The 19,014-nt window shown below is 34.8% G+C and overlaps 1 protein-coding gene across 4 annotated transcripts in view; it reads left to right on the forward strand.

Moving 5' to 3' along the window:
* Positions 1-19,014, forward strand: part of CTNNBL1 (catenin beta like 1) — a 220,317-nt gene that overhangs the window by 120,192 nt on the left and 81,111 nt on the right. For all 4 annotated transcript variants that reach the window (XM_074292697.1, XM_074292699.1, XM_074292698.1 and 1 more), the window contains exon 11: positions 1,521-1,702. In XM_074292697.1, coding sequence (XP_074148798.1) covers positions 1,521-1,702 — 182 coding nt within the window. The remainder of the gene's footprint in view (positions 1-1,520; positions 1,703-19,014) is intronic.

Genomic DNA, 19,014 nt, shown 5'->3' on the forward strand with positions numbered 1-19,014 from the left:
GTTAAATTAGTTGCATGGGGGAAGGGCAATGTGTATAGATGCTGTGGATAGAGCACTGGATTTATAATCAGGAAGACTCCTCTTCATGAATTAAAGTTGGACCCCATTCGCTTCCTAGTTGTGTGACCCTGGGTGAGTCACTTAACCCTGTTTGTCTCAGTTTTCTTATCTGTAAAATGATCTGGAAAAGGAAATAGGGAACCACTTTAGTATCTTTGCCAGCAAGAAGACCCCAGATAAGGTCATGAAGAATTGGATACAGCTGAAAAGACTGAACAACAGTTGCAGATGGGAAGTTGGAATTTTAGTTACGTTGCGTCTTAGAACATGCCACATTTTCTTCTAGATTCAGAACCTTGTCTATCTTGTACTAAACTTTTGAAACTCAACAGTTCATAGGATATTGGGAAGCCCTTAGAGATCTAGTTCAACTTCTATATAACATTTTATGTGGGTGAAGTCACTTACCCAAGATCACACATGTACTTTGTGGCAAAATTAAGATTACATTCTGTGATATAATGCTCTTTCCATTAAGCTACAGCTGTTGATGGGGTTATACGGGTGTTGGTTGATCATTTTAATCAATCCATTTTGAATTAATAAAGGGGAGTTGGAAAGGTTATTTTTAAAAATGTGGTCAATTGCCATGCCCTCTTACAAACTGCCTTGTTGTCTGCCTTCTAAGACAGAACGCTCTGCTGGATGAATCATTAGCCTGGCCAAGTTTGTCAGCCCTTGTGTGTTGAAAAGAGCAGTTTTGGAGATGTTAATGAGTCTCAGTTTTCTCACCTGTAAAATGTGATTATAATAACTTTTTTGTGTGGGGCTATTGCAAAGAACAAATAAAATATTTGTAAGCTTGTTAGCTATAATGTACAACATCAATATTATTGTAAGAGACTACACCCTAAAGGTAATTCTTCCTTAACTGAGTTTTCTCCATGACTATTTTGACTTCTAGTGTGAGATATTATTATGTCATTTAACATTTCATTATATACTTTAGTATTTGGATGGATTGGCAATTTCCTGGATATCAGTACTTGCTTCAGTAGTACGAATGATCATCATCTAACCCTGCCTTCTTAAGCTGTGCAGCTCTTGTCCTTGGATCCACTCTGCCAGGGAACTTGTTCTCTATCTTTTGATGTTGTGTGGGTGTTGTGGAGTGTGCATGTTGTCTCTCAGTTACTCCTCCCTTAGGCCACTTCTAGCTCACCTTCTTTTGCTTTTCAGATTTCTGACATCTTTTTCTTTATTTCCATTGTATAATTTTTTTGTTTGGTAAAGTAGCCCACCAATACCTTTGCCTGTTGAGTGACTCTCAACTTAATCCTTCAGAGATGGAACAACACTTTTCAATCACCTCTTCTGGGTCTCTGAAAGGTCAAATGATTTGCAGAATCATTCTGCCCTTTAGGCAGCTCTCACTTTCAGTAGAGGATGAGGTACTTTTGTATAGTCTTTTTAGATTGATTACTTTTTTCTTGTCTTACAAAAATCTTTTCTTTTTCTAGGGAAAAGAAGATCTCTCGAAGTAGTGCCCTGAAAGTATTGGATCATGCTATGATTGGACCTGAGGGTACTGACAACTGCCATAAGTTTGTTGACATTTTAGGTTTGCGAACCATCTTCCCTCTCTTCATGAAATCTCCCAAGAAAATCAAGAAAGTAGGAACCACAGAAAAGGAACATGAAGGTAAGATCAGCCCAGGAACTTGAGAAAATAGGATGGAAAATATAGCATTCTTAAAAATAGGAACTTTTAAATCTTGTCTTTATATACAATACCTGTCTAACACAATGCCTTAGAACTTAGTAAATGCTTGTTGATTTGGTTGAATCTGAGTTTTAAAAACAAATCCTTTCATTCAAGTGACGAAAGATTGACAGAGAAACAGCCTGATTTTTGATTACCTCTTCAATGTGTGTGAAAAATCTACCTTGTAGCATGATGCAGCATAGTACAGCACCTCTTTTGTGCCTCAGTTTTCTTACTTGTGAAATTAAGACTATTTGTTTTGACTACTGATATAACAACTGTTTCACACTTACCTGAGTCGTAGGGGCTTTCCTTGTGGCTTGTTAATGAATCTGTCTGGGAGTTTTGTTTTCTTCGCTATAATTTGCAGCCTTGGTGTCTCTCTGATGGAAGACCCTTTTGGAAAGAGTTATGAGGTGGTAACAAATGTCATTTCCAAAATGGTACTTTCATGGATTTCTGCATTAAAGTATGATTCAACTAACATCAGGAATTGCAGGAATAAACTATTTATAGCCCAAGTTCTCCTTTTTATGTTTCTCCTTCCCAGTGGAAATACTCCTTGCAAAATGCTTCCATGAATTGTAGTTGTGCTCTGAGACAGCGTAACCAGAGTAGTTACTGTAAGGCTAGTCCCTTTCTGCCACAATCTGGAGGGATGTGAATTTATAAGCATTGGCAGTGGTATTTGAGGCTTAGGCCAAGTACTTCTTTAGGGGATATAGGTTATTGGTACAGTGTAAGGAATTGGAAGATAGAAACAGGGATGAACATGGAAGTAGGGACTGTGGCGTTAAAACATAAATTGTAACTAGTGGACTTTTCTAAAGCAAGAGGATCTTGAGAATTTAAAACTCTAATAAGTAATCATAGGATTTTTAAAGATAGAATAAACTTAGGCATGATCTAATCCAATTTTATTACTTAACAGAGAAGGGCATTGAAACAGGGCCAGTTTTATTGAGTTACCCTAGATCATATAATTAGGAAATGGTAGAATCAGAATTTGGACCCAGATCTTCTTGACCTCCTAAGTAAACTGAATGAATGGACTTGATCAGAGGTATCAGACTCTGAGGTGTAGCCCAAACCATATCAAAATGTAATTGGGTAATACTTTAAAAAGTAAAAGTACAAAAAAATACATAAGATTACATTTTAAAACCAAGCCAATATTCAGCCTAGAGGGATCCTATTGTGTGGATGTTATTGTTGTTTTGACTTTGACACTGTTGGACCATCATCTGAAGTCCTTTCTATTTTTCCTTTTATGATCCTATGACTAGAGAATCTCTTAAAGCCCTCTCAGGTTCAGAATCCTCTGGTCATTACTAGCTAGAAAGGTCAGGAAGCGCTGCACATATTTATTTAGATAAGCCTTAAAAAGATGGTAAGCATTTTAATTGGTAAGGATATGGACAGGTTGGGGGAAGGGTATTTTAGGCACCAGAGTTATTTTGTGAGCAAGGTCACAGAAGCAGGCAATGGAGAGATATGTTTGTTCAACAAATGGTGAATTTGACTGCAATATATACTATGTAAAGAAGGAATGTTAGGGAAGCAGATATTAGAGCCAGATTATGAAGAGGATTTTCAGATTTATTCACACCAGTAAAAAGGGGTCAGGATCTCTGCACACTGCTTTTAAAAGGTTGCTGTGTCCTAATCTATGCCATACTTGGATGACCAGCTTTTACGGAATTAGTGTTGTTACTGAAACTTTACTGAAAATAATTTAATCACTGATAATTCATAAAGGCCTTCAGGATCACATAGTACCTCAGAATTGTCATTTTAGATATAATTTACTGTAAATGTTAAGATTTATGATAATGAGTTGAATTGTTACTGAATCTCTGATATTCCCTGAAAGTTTCTTTTTAAAGAAGAATCTCATATCAGAGGCTTATTTTTCTGTATTTTTGTCATAGAATATGGAGGGGAAAAAGTTTGAGCTATTTGTGTTTTCTCCATTTGGATTCTGGGTAAACTGATATTTACTATGTTGAGAATATAACATTGTCTCTACTTTTATTTTTGGTTAGAATTCTTAGTACTTAATGTCCTTCAATTCAGTGAGCATATTTAAAAGCATCTACTATATGCTAAGTTTAAGTGCCTAGGAATACAAAGACACAGATTTGGGAAAGTCACTGTTCTCAGAGAGGTTATGGTCTAGATCTTTATGACCTTTTTATCCAAAGCACTATTCTTTCCATTAATTCTCTTTTAATTAGTTCAGTTTTTGCTTTTGCTTTTGTCTAAGATTGTGATGGCTACCCTTACCTTTTTTTTTATGTTAGCCAGTCTCCCAGCCCCCCCCACCTTTTTTTTTTTTTTTTTTTTTTTTTTTTTTTTTTTTTGCACTGAAGCAATTGGGGTTAAGTGACTGGCCCAGGATCAAACAGCTAGGAAGTGTTACAGTATCTGAGGTCAGCTTTGACCTCAGGTCCTCTTGACTTCAGGGCTGGTGCTCTATCCACTGTACTACCCTAGCCCCTTTTTCTTTTAGCCTCTTAGCCCCTTGCTTTAGCTTTTCTTTTAATTTTATATTTTTTCCTAGCATGTCTCTTATAAACAATATATTGTTTGATTCTGATTTTTTTATCTATTCTGTTGTCTTTTGTTTTATGAGTTTATCCTATTTACATTCACAGCTATGATTACTAACAGTGTATTAGGATGGTGGCATCCTATTGTTTTTTACTTATCCTTCCCTTTTTTACTTTGTTTTCTCCTTATAAGTCGATTTGACTTTTCACCACAGTCTCCTTATAATTATCCTTTTCTTTTATCTCCCTCCCCCCTTCTCGAAGCCCTTTCCGCTCTATTGCATTGCATTTTCTCTCCTTGAACTAATTCAGATGAGAGTAAGTTTTGAATGTTGCCTACTTCCTTTAGGGATCCCGTTATCCCTTCCATGTAAAAATTTTTCCTTGCACACCTCTTATGTGAATTAACTTTCTGCTGTCTTCCTTTGCTTTTCTCCTTTTCCAAGTGCATTCTTCTTTTTTACTTTTCCATTCTTCTTTTGAGATCATGCCCATATAGTATAACTTCTCATATCCACATCCTCCATTTATGTGGACTCTTTTCAAACTCCTGCAATGATGATAATGTTCTTATAGGTTATATGTATCATCTTCCTATGTGGGAATATAAACAATTTAACCTTGTTAAAACCCTTAAGATTTTTCACTCATATTTAACTTGTTTATGCTTCTCTCTTGTTTTTTTCTTGAATATCATTCTATTCAGCTCTGATCTTTTCATCAGGAATTCCTTTATTTCATTAAATGTAATTTTCCCCCGATAGTTTTGCTGGGTAGGCTCTTTTGCCTTCTGGAAAATCATATTCTAAGTTTTCTGCTCCTACAAAGGAGAAATAGCTGCTAAATCTCTTGTGATGCTGACTGGAGTTGCATGATATTTGAATTCTTTCTTTCCTGATGCAGTCAGTATATTTTTCTTGACCTAGGAGCTGTGGCTTTTGACTATAATATTTCTGAGTTTTTATTTGAGAATTTCTTTCAGGGATTCTTCCAGTTTCTACTTTGTCCTCTGGTTTTAAGTCATCTGGGCACTATTTCGATGTAATTTCTTGAAATTTGATTTCTAGGATTTTTTGGGGGGGGTCATGTCTTTCAAGTGGTCAGTAATTTTAAAATTATCTTTCAATCTCTTTTCTAGGTCAGTAGTTTTTCTAATGAGATATTTCATACTTCTATTTTTTTCATTCTTTTTATTTTGTTTTCTTGCTTCTTGATGTCTCATGGAATCATTTGCTTCCACTTAATCAATTCTAATTCTGAAGGAGTTATTTTTTTTCAGCAAGGCTTTGTACCTCTTTTGCAATCTGGTCAATTTTGATTTTTAAGGAGTTATTTTCTTTAATATTCTTTGGGCCTCCTTTACTAATTTATTATTTCTCTTTATAATTTTCTTGCATAGCTCTCATTTCTTTTTCAGGTTTAATTCTCTACCATTCTTAATTTGACTTAATTTTTTTTTCCTCTTTAATAACCTCTTTCTTTAGCTTTTCTAAGAATTCTTAAAAGGCTTGTGTCAAGTTTGCATTTTTTTCTTTGGACTTTGCTTGTAAATGTTTTCAAGGCATTGTCTTCTAAGATTGTATCTTCATATTCCCTGTTACCCTAGAATCTTTTTATGATCATGATCTTTTTTTTTTTTTTTCTTGTTTATTCATTTTTCTAGCCTGTTTCTTGACTTTGGACTTTATGTTGGAGTTGGGCTCTGCTTACTTCTGGAAGAAATGACTGACCTTAGCTTCTGTATCTTGACCTGGGGCCTGGAAACTTTTGGTATTTTCAAGTGATGTGATATAGGGAAAAGCCTAGTCAGGACCTTCCTGGTCTACACTCTGGTCTTTAGTCAGTTTGGAACCCTGCTCCCTCATGATAACTGCTTCTCTCTGCTCAAGAACTGTGGCCTGAGCCTGGGTAACAAGCAAGGTAGCTGCCAAATGGTGCCTGATCTTGCACTCAAAGCTAGCACAGGAATCCTTGGGATTACCTTTTGGTCCAAGTATTTAGTCCTTTTATTGTTTCTGTGCATTAAATGTCTGATACTCAAGCTGCTGCTGCATCTACAACCTCTAAGGCCTACCACTGATCTAGGAGAGGTTTTTGAGAAAATTTGGTAATTGTGATCCTTTGCTTTGCCTTCTTAAAACTCCATTCCCCACCATTAATTCTCATTAGTTTATTAGAATTGTTGCTTAAAGAAACTTTTGTATCTTCCATAAGTAATTTCCAGAATATGAGAACTGTCTTTGTGCAATTTGCTTTTGTCATTTATCAATTTTTTTAACCTCTCTAGGCCAGTAGTAGCCAAAATTTGATGGGGAGGAAAAGAATATGTGATGTGATTCTCCTCAGCTGTTATCTTCCATGACTATATTTATGGTAAAGTAGAATTCCCAGAGAAGACAGAAAATGTGGCAGTTAGAGAAGGAGACTTACACCTAGTAACTCTGAGAAACAGGCAGTCAGTAAGTAAAGGCAACATCTTGGTCAGCTCTGCTTTAGTCTAAGACTTGGGCTTTTATTCTGAATGGTATTGAGGCAAGTATGAAGAACAGAAATCTCCAGCAGGATCTTATTTTATATGAGAAGGGGAAAAGTGACAGATTCAGTGAGCAGCTGTTTTCCTTCTGAAAAATGTGTCAGTGGTATGCCGGTAACAGTACATTTGCTTTAGAGGACCCGCATTAGAAATTGGATAACATTATATTAGTGAGGGCAATGGCTTGGTAAGACAGTCCCTGCAAGGCATGTTTGGGCTCTGATAGCTCTTGAGGATGAGTTGTGAATCTTGAATACCACAGTAAAGAATAGGGCTGTTGCTGGATTGCTCTGTGCTGCACTGGTCAAGCTGTTGACTAGGCATGAGTGTAAATAAGAGTTACACAAGTATCCCTTTAGCTACTCTTCTCTTTTCTATAAAGTTATATAGTTTTGTGAACCTTAGAGGAAGTTTTTCACTATTCTGATTAAACCTTATTAATTTGAATTAGGTTCAGTCCTGTGAAATTCACCAGACACTTACTTTATACCTGCTGAATGCCAAGTATTGTATTGTAGGTAAGAGCATTTTACAGTAAAATTATTTTGATACTTATCTCTTCATCAAGAGTGATAGATAGGAAATCAATTTTCTTATCTACTAACTTTTAGGTCCTCCTTTTCAAAGCCACTCGAAGTCCTTCCTTACACACTACTCTTTGCTGCTGCCATATTCATTCCTTAAGAGTGTTCTGAAAGTAGTGTGCTCTATTTTAGAGTAAAAATGAATAGTCGTTCTGGAACTAGAAAGACAGTTTGTAGAGGGAATGAACTTGTGGCAGATTGTGGTATATCTGAAAGGGAAGGAAAAAAAAAGACAGCCTATATTACACAGAATTGTATGATTGAATCCCTATTGTGGTAGATGGTTGTAGGAAAAATGGTTGAAATTTAAATCCATTCAAGTTTGCATAATACAATCGTTAGAAATAGATCAAGGGAGGCACTTTGCTTGGGGATGGGTCAGGGAGAAATAATTTGCCCTTGGATATGGTATTATGATTGATTACTTCCTTGGTTTTATAAAGAAGAGTAAAATATAGTCTCCTTGGTGTTAACTACTTCAGAATAGGAGGGAAGGAAAGAGATGGAATCCAGAAATGGTATTTGACCTTTATTTCTTGTCTCTCCTAAAAAAAAATTCTTATTAAAATAAGTCCAATTTTCCTTGTATTGCTTCATTAGGTAGGTGAATTATTGAGCTTGTAGCAGTTCAAGTTAATTGAGCTGTTTTAACATGGTTTCCCTGGAGGCTGTTAAGAGCTTTAACTCTCTGAGTGATAAAGCTAAGAAGGGTATGCAAAGTGCACAAGCATGCACTACATGCACCCTTTATCATGTTGAAATTCCCACCAGTAACATGATCATAGTAGGTTCTCTCTCTAAAGGTTTAGTGGCTACTGTCTTCAAAGAACTTTTTACCAGATACTTCTGGTGCCTGGGTCTTAAGGAGAATGATGCCTTTTTGGGTTGGTTGGACACCAAATTGTGTTTGGGACTGACCAATCCCAACTCTGCTCCTCAATTATCGTAATTATATTCTATATAGTACCACTCCTGAATGGGGGTGGAGCTGAGGCTGCCGCTGGGGCTGAGTCGGCTGAGGTTGAGGGATTGTCTTTAGCTAATATCTGCCCTGTTTCAGATATAAGAGATTGCTGATTTAGCCCTTAACAAGTTAAGTTCCTTATTTATCTATTAGAACGCTCACTTAATCTTTAACAAAGTTTCCTTGTTACTCATGGTTCTGGGTCAGAGAGACTGAGATCTGGATCGGAGGCTTTTCCACTGGAATCAGGATCGTGTCTGTCCCTGTTCGGGTGCCAAATTGTGATGGTCTGGGCTAGCTCCTCTGAAGGGCTCAGAATAAGTCCTTGTCAGGATAAGCAAAAGTCCTTGTCCCACGTTGTGGATGCCAACCTGACAGTTACTGAGTTTTTGAACTCTGGAAGTAGTATTTTATTAGAAACTTAGAAGCATTTGCTGGGCCTATTGCTATGTAGAAAGTTGTTGATCTTTTGTACTTCATCCGTGTCTTATCTGTCCAGTTTGAGCTCAGAAGGCCCTCCTATACGTTTGAAACAAATGATTTGAACATTTGAGATGGAACTATTTCTAGATGTGCATATTTCATGTTTCCTAGTGGATGGTGCAGGATGTTTTGATTTATACATGAGTTGGATTTAAGTGAGGCAGATTTGAGCAAAGTTGTCAGCCTCTCTCTTCCAGAGTCCAGTGGTGAGATAAAAATCAAGATATCTGGCAATGGTCTGGGATGTGGTGGTTGATCTTGGCATCTTTAATCTCTGACCAAGTTCTAAGCAGGGGGATGACCCATTCTGCAGGGGGACATTTTCATGTTGTTGGGGTAGAAGTCCCTCAACTCACTGATATATTTGAAACCCTTCATGTACCCTCAACCTGGTGTAGCTCATCCAACAAGATGGTTTTACCAAGTATGGCCACGTGCCACCACTTTTTGGAGACACAGGTGAAAGTTGGATGATATCTGGACACCAAAGGTGAATGAACAGCCTGAAGAGGGCTTAATAATCCCTTGTTCTCCTTGAATACAGGGGACATTATGATTGTATGGCCACTGAAAACATAAACTCAAAAGTGAATATTCCCAGTAAATCTACAAGCAAAGCCTAAAAATAAAACACATCATTGGTAGATTTCCTAGACAAGATGAAATAAGTAATAATGTAATATCTGAAAGACCACCAAGATTACTTCCCAGAGAAATATTTACTCTGATTAGGAGAACTAGGCATGTATAATAAAGCAACTCAAGATCACTTAAATATCACAAATGCAAAATGATATATGAAATTAATGACTCAGGTGCAAAGGAAGAAGACAGAATAAAGGAGTTCTCAGAGTGGCTTTAAGTAAAAGACTTATTGGAGGAGGTAAAATGATGATCTGGATTGATAAGTTTCCATATCAGGCTTTTGGTTCTCCATTCCACTTAAAAAAAAAAAAAAATTACCTCCATTCATCCACATTGCAGGAGCAATCAATGAAAAAGAGGCCCTGGAGTAGGAATTGAAAGACTTGAATTCTAGGGCCATCTCTTCCATTTGCTAACTGTGGGGGAACAATTGTTTCACATTATTTTTTTTACATGTAAAATAAGAATAATAACATACTGTTTACTTAAAGTCTCTTGTAAAGATGAAATGAGATCATATTTGTGTGTGAAAGGACTCAGGAAAATATAAAATGCTCTATGAGTTACTGTTGTTGATGGGTATTTTCCAACACTGATTACCTGAATATCATCCAAAGCATCTTTATTGTGTTGTTGTCAGTCATCTTGTTACTCTGCTAGCATTTATTGAATGCCCACATTATGCCAGGCACTGTGCTTAAGTGCTAATATTTTGTTATATATTTTTACCTTAAGATCTAATTCCTTCAGGTGACTGGAATGAAGTTTGCCTAGGGAAGTTAATATAGATAACAAAAATGGGCTAATGTAAATAATAATAATATATATATATTGTCACAAGCATAACATAAGTGATAAGGTATGATCCCAGTCTTTTCCTTTTTGCCTTCTATGATCTTAAAATTTAGTAAATCAAAGCCATGCTACCTCAAATAATAGTGAATTGTTAAAGTGCTTTATTTTCCCAGTTTCCTAGGAAGGGACATTGTTGTAATACAAAGAAATTATTTTCCTTGTGTTTGCCATTTGTAGAATAGATATTTCATAGTTCTTTTCCCACAAATATTTCTCTAGCTGCAAGTAAGGATCAAGGAAACCTTAGTATCTCCATCTTCATCTTCAGTATACTCTTTCATCCTCCCCAGCCCTTTGTACTTTATCCTACACAAGAACACCAGTGATTTGTTGTTTTTTTTTTTTTTTTTTTCCCCTGTTCTTTTTTCCCTAAACCTTCAAAATTACAGAGGGGATTTTGGTAGTGGAAGTTGGAACAGTGAACTGTGGGAAGAATGAACGGTATTTAATTTTAAGAATAGCATTAAGCCATTTCACTAACAGGCACTTTATGTTAAACAACGATTAAAATGTCTTGCTGTTGTTTTTGTTGCTATTTGAAAACCTTATAAATGAACAGTTTTCTGGATAAATTCTTCCCCCCCCCCCCTCCAGCTGGCTGTCTTATTTTTGACCTGGGATGATAGAAATACAAGAATACTGAAATGCACAGTGTGTTTGGATTTGGGGACTTTCTTCAAAATTCAGGCTAGAGGGGATGATTTTAAGCATTGCACATCTGGTTTGCTAACTGGTTAAAACCTTGGAAAGGATTAATCCTCATATATTTCCCAGGGAAAAAAGTTGTTTTTCACTGTTGTTTATTTCTCAGTGAGTTAAACATTTCAGCAGAAGGACTACTTATTGTTAAGAAGGCAGATGCTTTTTTTCAGAAGGTTACTGCAGTCACTCCTTTTTTTACCTTCCATAGTCGTAGAACAGCTGAGCTGGAAAAGACTTGAGAGATCATCTGGTCCCAGGCCATCACTTTGCAAAAAATGAAACCCCAAAAGCACTTTGTCCTTTCCTTATTGCACCTTCACATTCTTTCTTATGATTTAGTCATTTGTGTGCATATTTTATGGGTCCTTGTTAGTCTATAACTCTCAGAAGGCAAGGAACTGTGTTCTTTTCTTTGCATTTCCCATGTCTTCGGTTTATTTCTTATGGTAGAACATTTGTTGGATGAATAAATCAAATGACTTTTCCAGTTCACATGGACAACCAGGGGCAGACATCTGTGGTAGAAGTCAGAGTCTCCAATTCTCATACCAAACTTAAATACCTTGTGCTTATGAAGTTAGGCTAGGGACTATGATCTCATTAGGCCAGCAGGCCAATAAACTAAAAACAATGGTAACCAAATGAAGGCTACTTTTAAATTTTTAACGGACTTAACTTTGAAGCTTAATCACATTTAAACCTCATCGCTTGAATGGTGTCTCATATCCCCTTCATCTAATTTTTAAAAATTCCTTCCTACTCACTCAAAGTTTACTTATTTGTATGCTTCAAATGAGGAATCAACCAGGTTCCAGTCATTTCTTTGGGAGTAGTTTGATGATTTAAATATTTCAACTAGTGAAGCTTGATTTTTATTTTTGCTTTGGGAAGCTGTGTGGAAAGGCAAGGCAAGAACACTGCATGATTGTCGTTTCTCATTGTGTGGGGCATTTTCTTGGTTGTTCAGAGATAGAAATCTTATTTTGACTATACAATTTTCCACCAATAACTTTATAGTTTTATTAGGATGACTGATTTTTATTTATAATTTAGATGAAATTTTACAGGATTACTTTATATAATATAGGGGTGTGTGTGTGTGTGTGTGTGTGTGTGTGTGTGTGTGTGCGTAAAAAAAGTATTAAGCTCTATTGGAATAATTTCCAGATATCTTTAAATTCTGTTCCTCTTGGTTTGTCAGTACAGTAGCTATTACCTTTCATTTTAGTTAATGAGGAAAGCTCAGAGTTTTGTGGGGCGTGAGCCAAACCTTAAGGATGGCAAATCTCTGAAAAGTCTGAAATCACTACATTATTGATGGGTATTTGTATCACTAAAGGATTTTTTTCTCTTCACAAATGCCTTTATTGTGGAGTTTTTAAAGTAGTTATGCCCTTGTGTATCTAAAATCCAATTGATTTTAATAAATTTGATTTATTCATATTAGCATGTACTTATAAAAACTAAGTACAACTCCATTGGATTCTTTATTCACTGTGGTGTGACTTGAAGGATCCAAGAACAGGGGGAGATCCAAGGGATCCTTTTCTATAATCTTCTATACTCTGAGATCCTTGAGGAGGAGGATTATAAACATAGATGGAAAAAAAAAACCAGATTGTATATAGTAATAAAAGGCAACAAATAATAACATAAAGAAAACTGACCAAGCTTTTAGGATCCTTAGATTTATATCAGTTAACCTTTTAGTGACTCAAATCTTTAACCATAAAATGTGGGTGTTTAAATATGTAGATAGTCTTCATAGGCTCTTTTAGTTTGAAAATTTCGAATTCAAAAGTGCAGTACCTTATACATAGATGTTTAATGAATATTTGTTGATTTAATTTGGTAGATAAGGTAGGAAGAAAAGAATAAGATGAACAAAAAAAACTGTTGCTTTTAAGTAGTACAATTAAATATTGGAAACATTTTCTTTTACCTTTTGGACTATTTAACACTGAATGAGATTTTTATATGTTAGGCTATAGGATTTAGGGAAATGCTCTATGTAATCATTAGCAGTTAGTTGCATTTTTAATGACACATATGCATACACTTTATATATATATATGCATATATATGCATATATATTTATATATGTGTATACACACACATATCTCCATACTTTTGGGGTAAGATTGATTTTGCTTCTGGGTATCCAGATGTTGATAGCTTCAAACTGCATAACAGTAAAAAGAAGTTGAACAGTCTTTTCATATTGTCAGGTAAAAATCATTTGCAGGTGCCATCATTTGAAACAAGCTTTCTTTAACTTAGCTACCATTTTATATGTTGGAATGTTAAATTATGTACATTCTCTGCTGGTTTTAAAGTTCTAGACGAGTCTGTTTAAAAAAAAAAAAAAAAAAAGGTATTTTGGAGGAGTCATAGAGTGTGACTTGCATCCTAATAACTGTTTGTGATTGTAAATTATCTAAATCCTTTTTATAAAATCTCTCTTAATCTACTTTTATCACCTGCTTTTCCCATTACAATTAAACATAGGTTCAAACTAAATTTTCTAATAAGTATAAAACTATTTTCCCTTTCCTGACCAGAAAGTGGAAAGAAAAGGATTAATAGTTTTGTAAGGTAAAAGCATGAAATCAAATTAATTAACTATATCTTTTTTATAATTACTTTAAAAAATGCTTGTAACTTTCTTAAATGTATTGATTACTAATAAATCATGTCCCTCATAAGTATGCCTAGTGGCAGGTAAATCTAGAAAAACAATATTCACAAACCTAGTTAGCAACCTTCCCCATGATAAATCATCTGGAGTTAGATAGGAAAGACCATATAGTTAATTAGTTTTAACATATTAAAAAAAAAAAAAAAAACAACCCATCACAGTTCAGTGACTTGATATTTCTGATGAAGTATAATATTGATGTTGAGAGAGGACTAAAATCTGCTTATGTGGAAACTGTATCACGTGTGTGTATGTGTTCATATGTGATGTTTTAGGTAATGACTTTTATATGAATTCATAGAGCAAAATCATATTATAGTAATGTCTATTGTGACATACTTAATTGCTAGTGGTTAAACCCTTAGATCTGGAGTGCAAAAGATTCATCTTCCTCAGTCCAAATATGATTCATGCACTTAGCAGCTATGTTACTCTTGGCAAATTGCTTCTTTGCCTCAGTTTCCTCATCTATAAAATGAGTTGATAAAGGAAATGGCAAACCACTCTAGTACTTTTACCAAGAAAACTCCAAATAGGGTCACAAAGAGTTGGATACAATTGAAATGACTAAATAACAACAAAACTATTGTGCTGACCTTTTTCTTATTGATTCTTTCTTCAAGAATTCCTTTGCCTAAGTGATGTTTCTTATGTGTGCTGTCTTAAAATAAAACATAATAGTTTCAGCAAGAATTAAGTTTATTTTAAATCTAATCTTTATCAAGTTGTTTAATTATGAAATAACCCTAAACTGAGTAATTCATTTTGACTTGTGTTTATGAAGACCCCTATTTTCCCCATCAATTTTTGATCTTCCTGAATGCCTGTGTCCCCTGCTGAAACCTTATGTCTAAGCTTGGCTTTATTTTTGTTATGTTCCCAGCTAGTCCTCCTTGCCACTACCTCCTTGTCATTTTCACAATTTGTAAAAATCCAGAGAAGGAGGAAAATGGCATATCAGAAAAGGCCCTCAATGCATTCCCTATCCTCCTATGTCTTCAAGATTCCACAAGGTACCTTGACCAAAAAGTAATATCTCCTCAAGCCCCATGCAGAACTGCAGCCATACTTTCCATTCCCCAGCTGGTCACTAAGAGGCAACTGGGGACTTTCCTTGGTATGACTGGATATTGCCAGGACTAGATACCCTCTTTTAGCTCTATTGCCATCCTCCTTTAAGTAGCCACCCGTGGAACAGTTAGTTTCCTCCATAAATGGAGGCCCTCTCAGGAAACATCTCTCTGAAATCATAATGCTGCCTTTCTTAAGCACCAGCTTTAGCCCTCCCAGTCTCACCAAGCCCTTTTATCTTATTGTAGGTGAAAGGTATGGCTTTGCCCAGGATGTCCTTGTCCAGTTCCTAGGTCCTGATCTCATTCTCATTCAAAACTTATGCAATATAGCCAGAGCAGTTTTTGAGCAAAATTTTATATCTGTGAATAGCTACATGAATAAAATAGAGAAAGAGAAGATCAATGAAGGGGACATGCAACTGAAAAAGCTAGAAAAAGAACAAATCAAAAACCCCCAATTAAATACCAAATTAAAAATTCTAAAATTCAAAGAGAGATTAATAAAGTTGAAATTAAGAAAATTATTGAACTTAAAATTAGTAAACTTAAGAGTTGGTTTTATGAAAAAAGAAAAGCCTCAACAAAATAGATAAACCTTTGGTTAATTTGATAAGAAAAAGGAAAGGAAAAAAACCCAAATCACCAGCATCAAAAATGAAAAGAATATATTTTCCACCAACGAAAAAGAAATTAAAGCAGTAATTAAGAGCTGTTTTGCCCAAATTATGGCAGCAAATCCAACAATCTAACCGAAATGACTGAATATTTACAAAAATACAAATTGCCTATATTAACAGAAGAGGAAATAATTTACTTAAATAGTCCCATTTTAGAAAAAAGTTGAACAACCCATTAATCAATTCCCTAAGAAAAAAAATCTCAAAAGCCAGATGGATTCCCAAGTGAATTCTACCAAACATTTAAAGAACAATTATATATAAATTATATAAATATATAAATTAAATAAAAATTAGCAAAAGGTTTACAGCAACTTATCAGCAGGATAATGCATTATGACCAAGTAAGATTTATACTAGGAATGCAGCGCTGGTTCAATATCTGGAAAACTATTACCATAATCAACTATATCAATAACAAAACCAATAGAAATCATGATAATCTCAATAGATGCAAAAAAGCTTTTAACAAAATACTGCACCTATTTCTATTAAAAAGAAACACTAGAGAACACAGGAATAAATGGAGCTTTCCTTAATAAGCAGTATCTATCTAAAACCAACAGCCAGTATTATTTGTAATGAAAAGAAACTGGACACATTCCCAATAAGATTAGAAGTGAAACAAGTATGTCCATTATCATCACTGTTATTCAACATTGTACTAGAAATGTTGGCTTTAGCGATTAAAAAAAAGAAAAATTAAAGGAATTATAATAGACAGTGAGTAAAGAATCCAAAAACTACTCCAAACAATTAACAGTTAAGGGCAAAGCTGCAAGATATAAGATAAATCCATACAAATTATCAGCATTTCTATATGTTACTGACAAAGCCCAGTATTTGCCAAGACAAACCCAAGAACTGTATGAATACAATTATAAAACACTTCTCACACAAATAAAGTCAGATCTAAACAGTTGGAAAAATATCAGTTGTTCATGGGTAGGCTGAGCTAATGTAATAAAAATGACAACTCTGTCTAAATTGATCTACTTTTTCAGTGCCATGAACTAGAAAAAATAATAATAAAATTTATCTGCAAAAAAAAAGTCCAAGAATATCAAGGGGATTAATGGGAAAAAATATAAAAGATGGTGGTTTAGCAGTACTCAAACTAAAACTATATTATAAAGTAACAGTCATCAAAACTATTTGGTACTGGTTAAGAAATGAGTGGCAGATCAGTGAAATAGACTAAATACACATGACACAATAATCAGGTTCTATAGTAATGTGTAGTATTTGATAAATCCCCAAGCTCCAGCTTCAGGAATAAGAACATACTATTTGACAAAAATTGCTTGGAAAATTGGAAAATAATATGTCAGAAACTCGTCATAGACCTACATTTCACACACCATACCAGAATAAGATAAAAATGGTTACATGATTGAAGGTAAAGAAATTAGGAGAACAAGGAAATAATTTGCCTATCAGATCTTTGGAGAAAAAAGGAATTTATGACCAAAGAAGAACTAGAGAGCATTATTATGAAAAGCAAAATTGACAACTTTGATTACAATAATTTAAATTAATTTTAAAAGGTTTTGTACAAACAAAACCAATAGAAACTATATTAAAAGGGAAGTACAAAGCTGGGGAAAAAAATCTTTACAGCCAATGTTTTTGATAAAGGTCTCATTTCCAAAATATATAAAGAACTGTGTCAAATTTATAAGAATACAAGTCATTCTCCAATTGATAAATAAAATGGTCAAAGGATATGAACAATTTTTAGATGACAAAATTAAAGGCGTCTATAGTCATATGAAAAATGCTCTAAATTACTATTGATTAGTAAAATGCAAATTAAAACAATTTTGAGGTACCACCTTATACCTTTCAGATTGGCTAAAATGACAGGAAAAGGTAATGATAAATGTTGGAGAGGATGTGGGAAAATTAGGATGCTAATGCATTGTTGTTAGAATTTTGAAATGATCCAACTATTTTGGAGAGCAATCTGTAACTATGCCCAAAAGGCTTTAAAACTGTGCATACCTTTTGACTCAGCAGCGCCATTATTGGATTTATATTACAAGGAAATAATAAAGGACGAAAAAGAATCCCCATGTGCAAAAATGTAGTTGCTGTTTTTGTGGTAACAAAGAATTGGAAAAGGAGTAGATGCCCATCAATTGGGAAATGGCTGAAGAAGTTGTGGTATATTGTTCTATAAAAAAATGATGAACAAGCTGATTTTAGAAAGGCCTGGAAAGAGTTACACGAACTGATGCTAAGCAAAACAAGCAAAACTAGGAATACATTGTACACAATAATAGTAAGAATGTTCAGTGATCAACTGTGTAAGACTTGGTTCTTCTCCGTGGTTCAGTGATCCAAAGCAATCCCAGTAGACTTGGACAGAAATTTCTGCATCTAGAAAAAGAACTATGGAGACTTAATGTAAATCAACACATGCTATATTCACTTTACTTCTCTTTTCTTCCCCCCCCCCCCATGGTTTTTCCCTTTTGTTCTGATTTTTCTCTCCCAACATGATTCATAAAGCAATATATATTAAAAATAAGTAAAATTTTTTAAAAGAAGGATAAATGGATTTGGAACACAAAAATGCCAAAGAAGAGGAAAATATAGCAAAGGAGAAGAAAAGGCAAAATGATAAAAAGAACATGTAAACTCTGTTTTTATATACATTTTATACATATGTATGTATAAAACATTTGTAGTAAAGACAGGATATGGAAATCATAGATCTCTCAGAAGATAATATCAAATAAAAAAAATAAAATAGAAGAAGATAGTTCAGTAACTTTCAGAAAAATTTGGGAAGATTCAAATCAACTGAAGCAAAGTGAAAGAAGCTTAAAAGAAGAACATTGTAAATAGTAAAAGCGATATTATAAAGGTGATCAACTGTGAAAGACTTAGTTACTCTGATCAAGACAATGATCCAAGACAACTGCAAGGACTTGTGATGAAAATACTCTCCAGCTATGAACAAACACTTCTCAGATAATGAAATTGAAACTATATCCACTCATATGAAAGAGTGTTCCAAATCACTACTGATCAGAGAAATGCAACTCTGAGATATCACTACACACCTGTCAGATTGGCTAAGATGACAGGAACAAATAATGATGAATGTTAGAGGGGATGTGGGAAAACTGGGACACTAATACATTGTTGATGGAGTTGTCTCCATTCTGGAGAGCAATCTGGAACTATGCTCAAAAAGTTATCAAACTGTGCATACATACCCTTTGATCCAGCAGTGCTACTACTGGGCTTATATCCCAAAGAAATATTAAAGAGGGGAAAGGGACCTGTGTGTGCCAAAATGTTTGTAGCAGCTCTTTTTGTAGTGGCTAGAAACTGGAAAATGAATGGATGTCCATCAATTGGAGAATGATTGGGTAAATTATGGTATATGAAGGTTATGGAATGTTATTGCTCTGTAAGAAATGACCAGCAGGATGAATTCAGAAAGGCTTGGAGAGACTTACATGAACTGTT

The sequence above is a fragment of the Sminthopsis crassicaudata genome, chromosome 2 (genome assembly GCF_048593235.1).
Source record: "Sminthopsis crassicaudata isolate SCR6 chromosome 2, ASM4859323v1, whole genome shotgun sequence".
NCBI classification, from domain to species: Eukaryota; Metazoa; Chordata; class Mammalia; order Dasyuromorphia; family Dasyuridae; genus Sminthopsis; species Sminthopsis crassicaudata.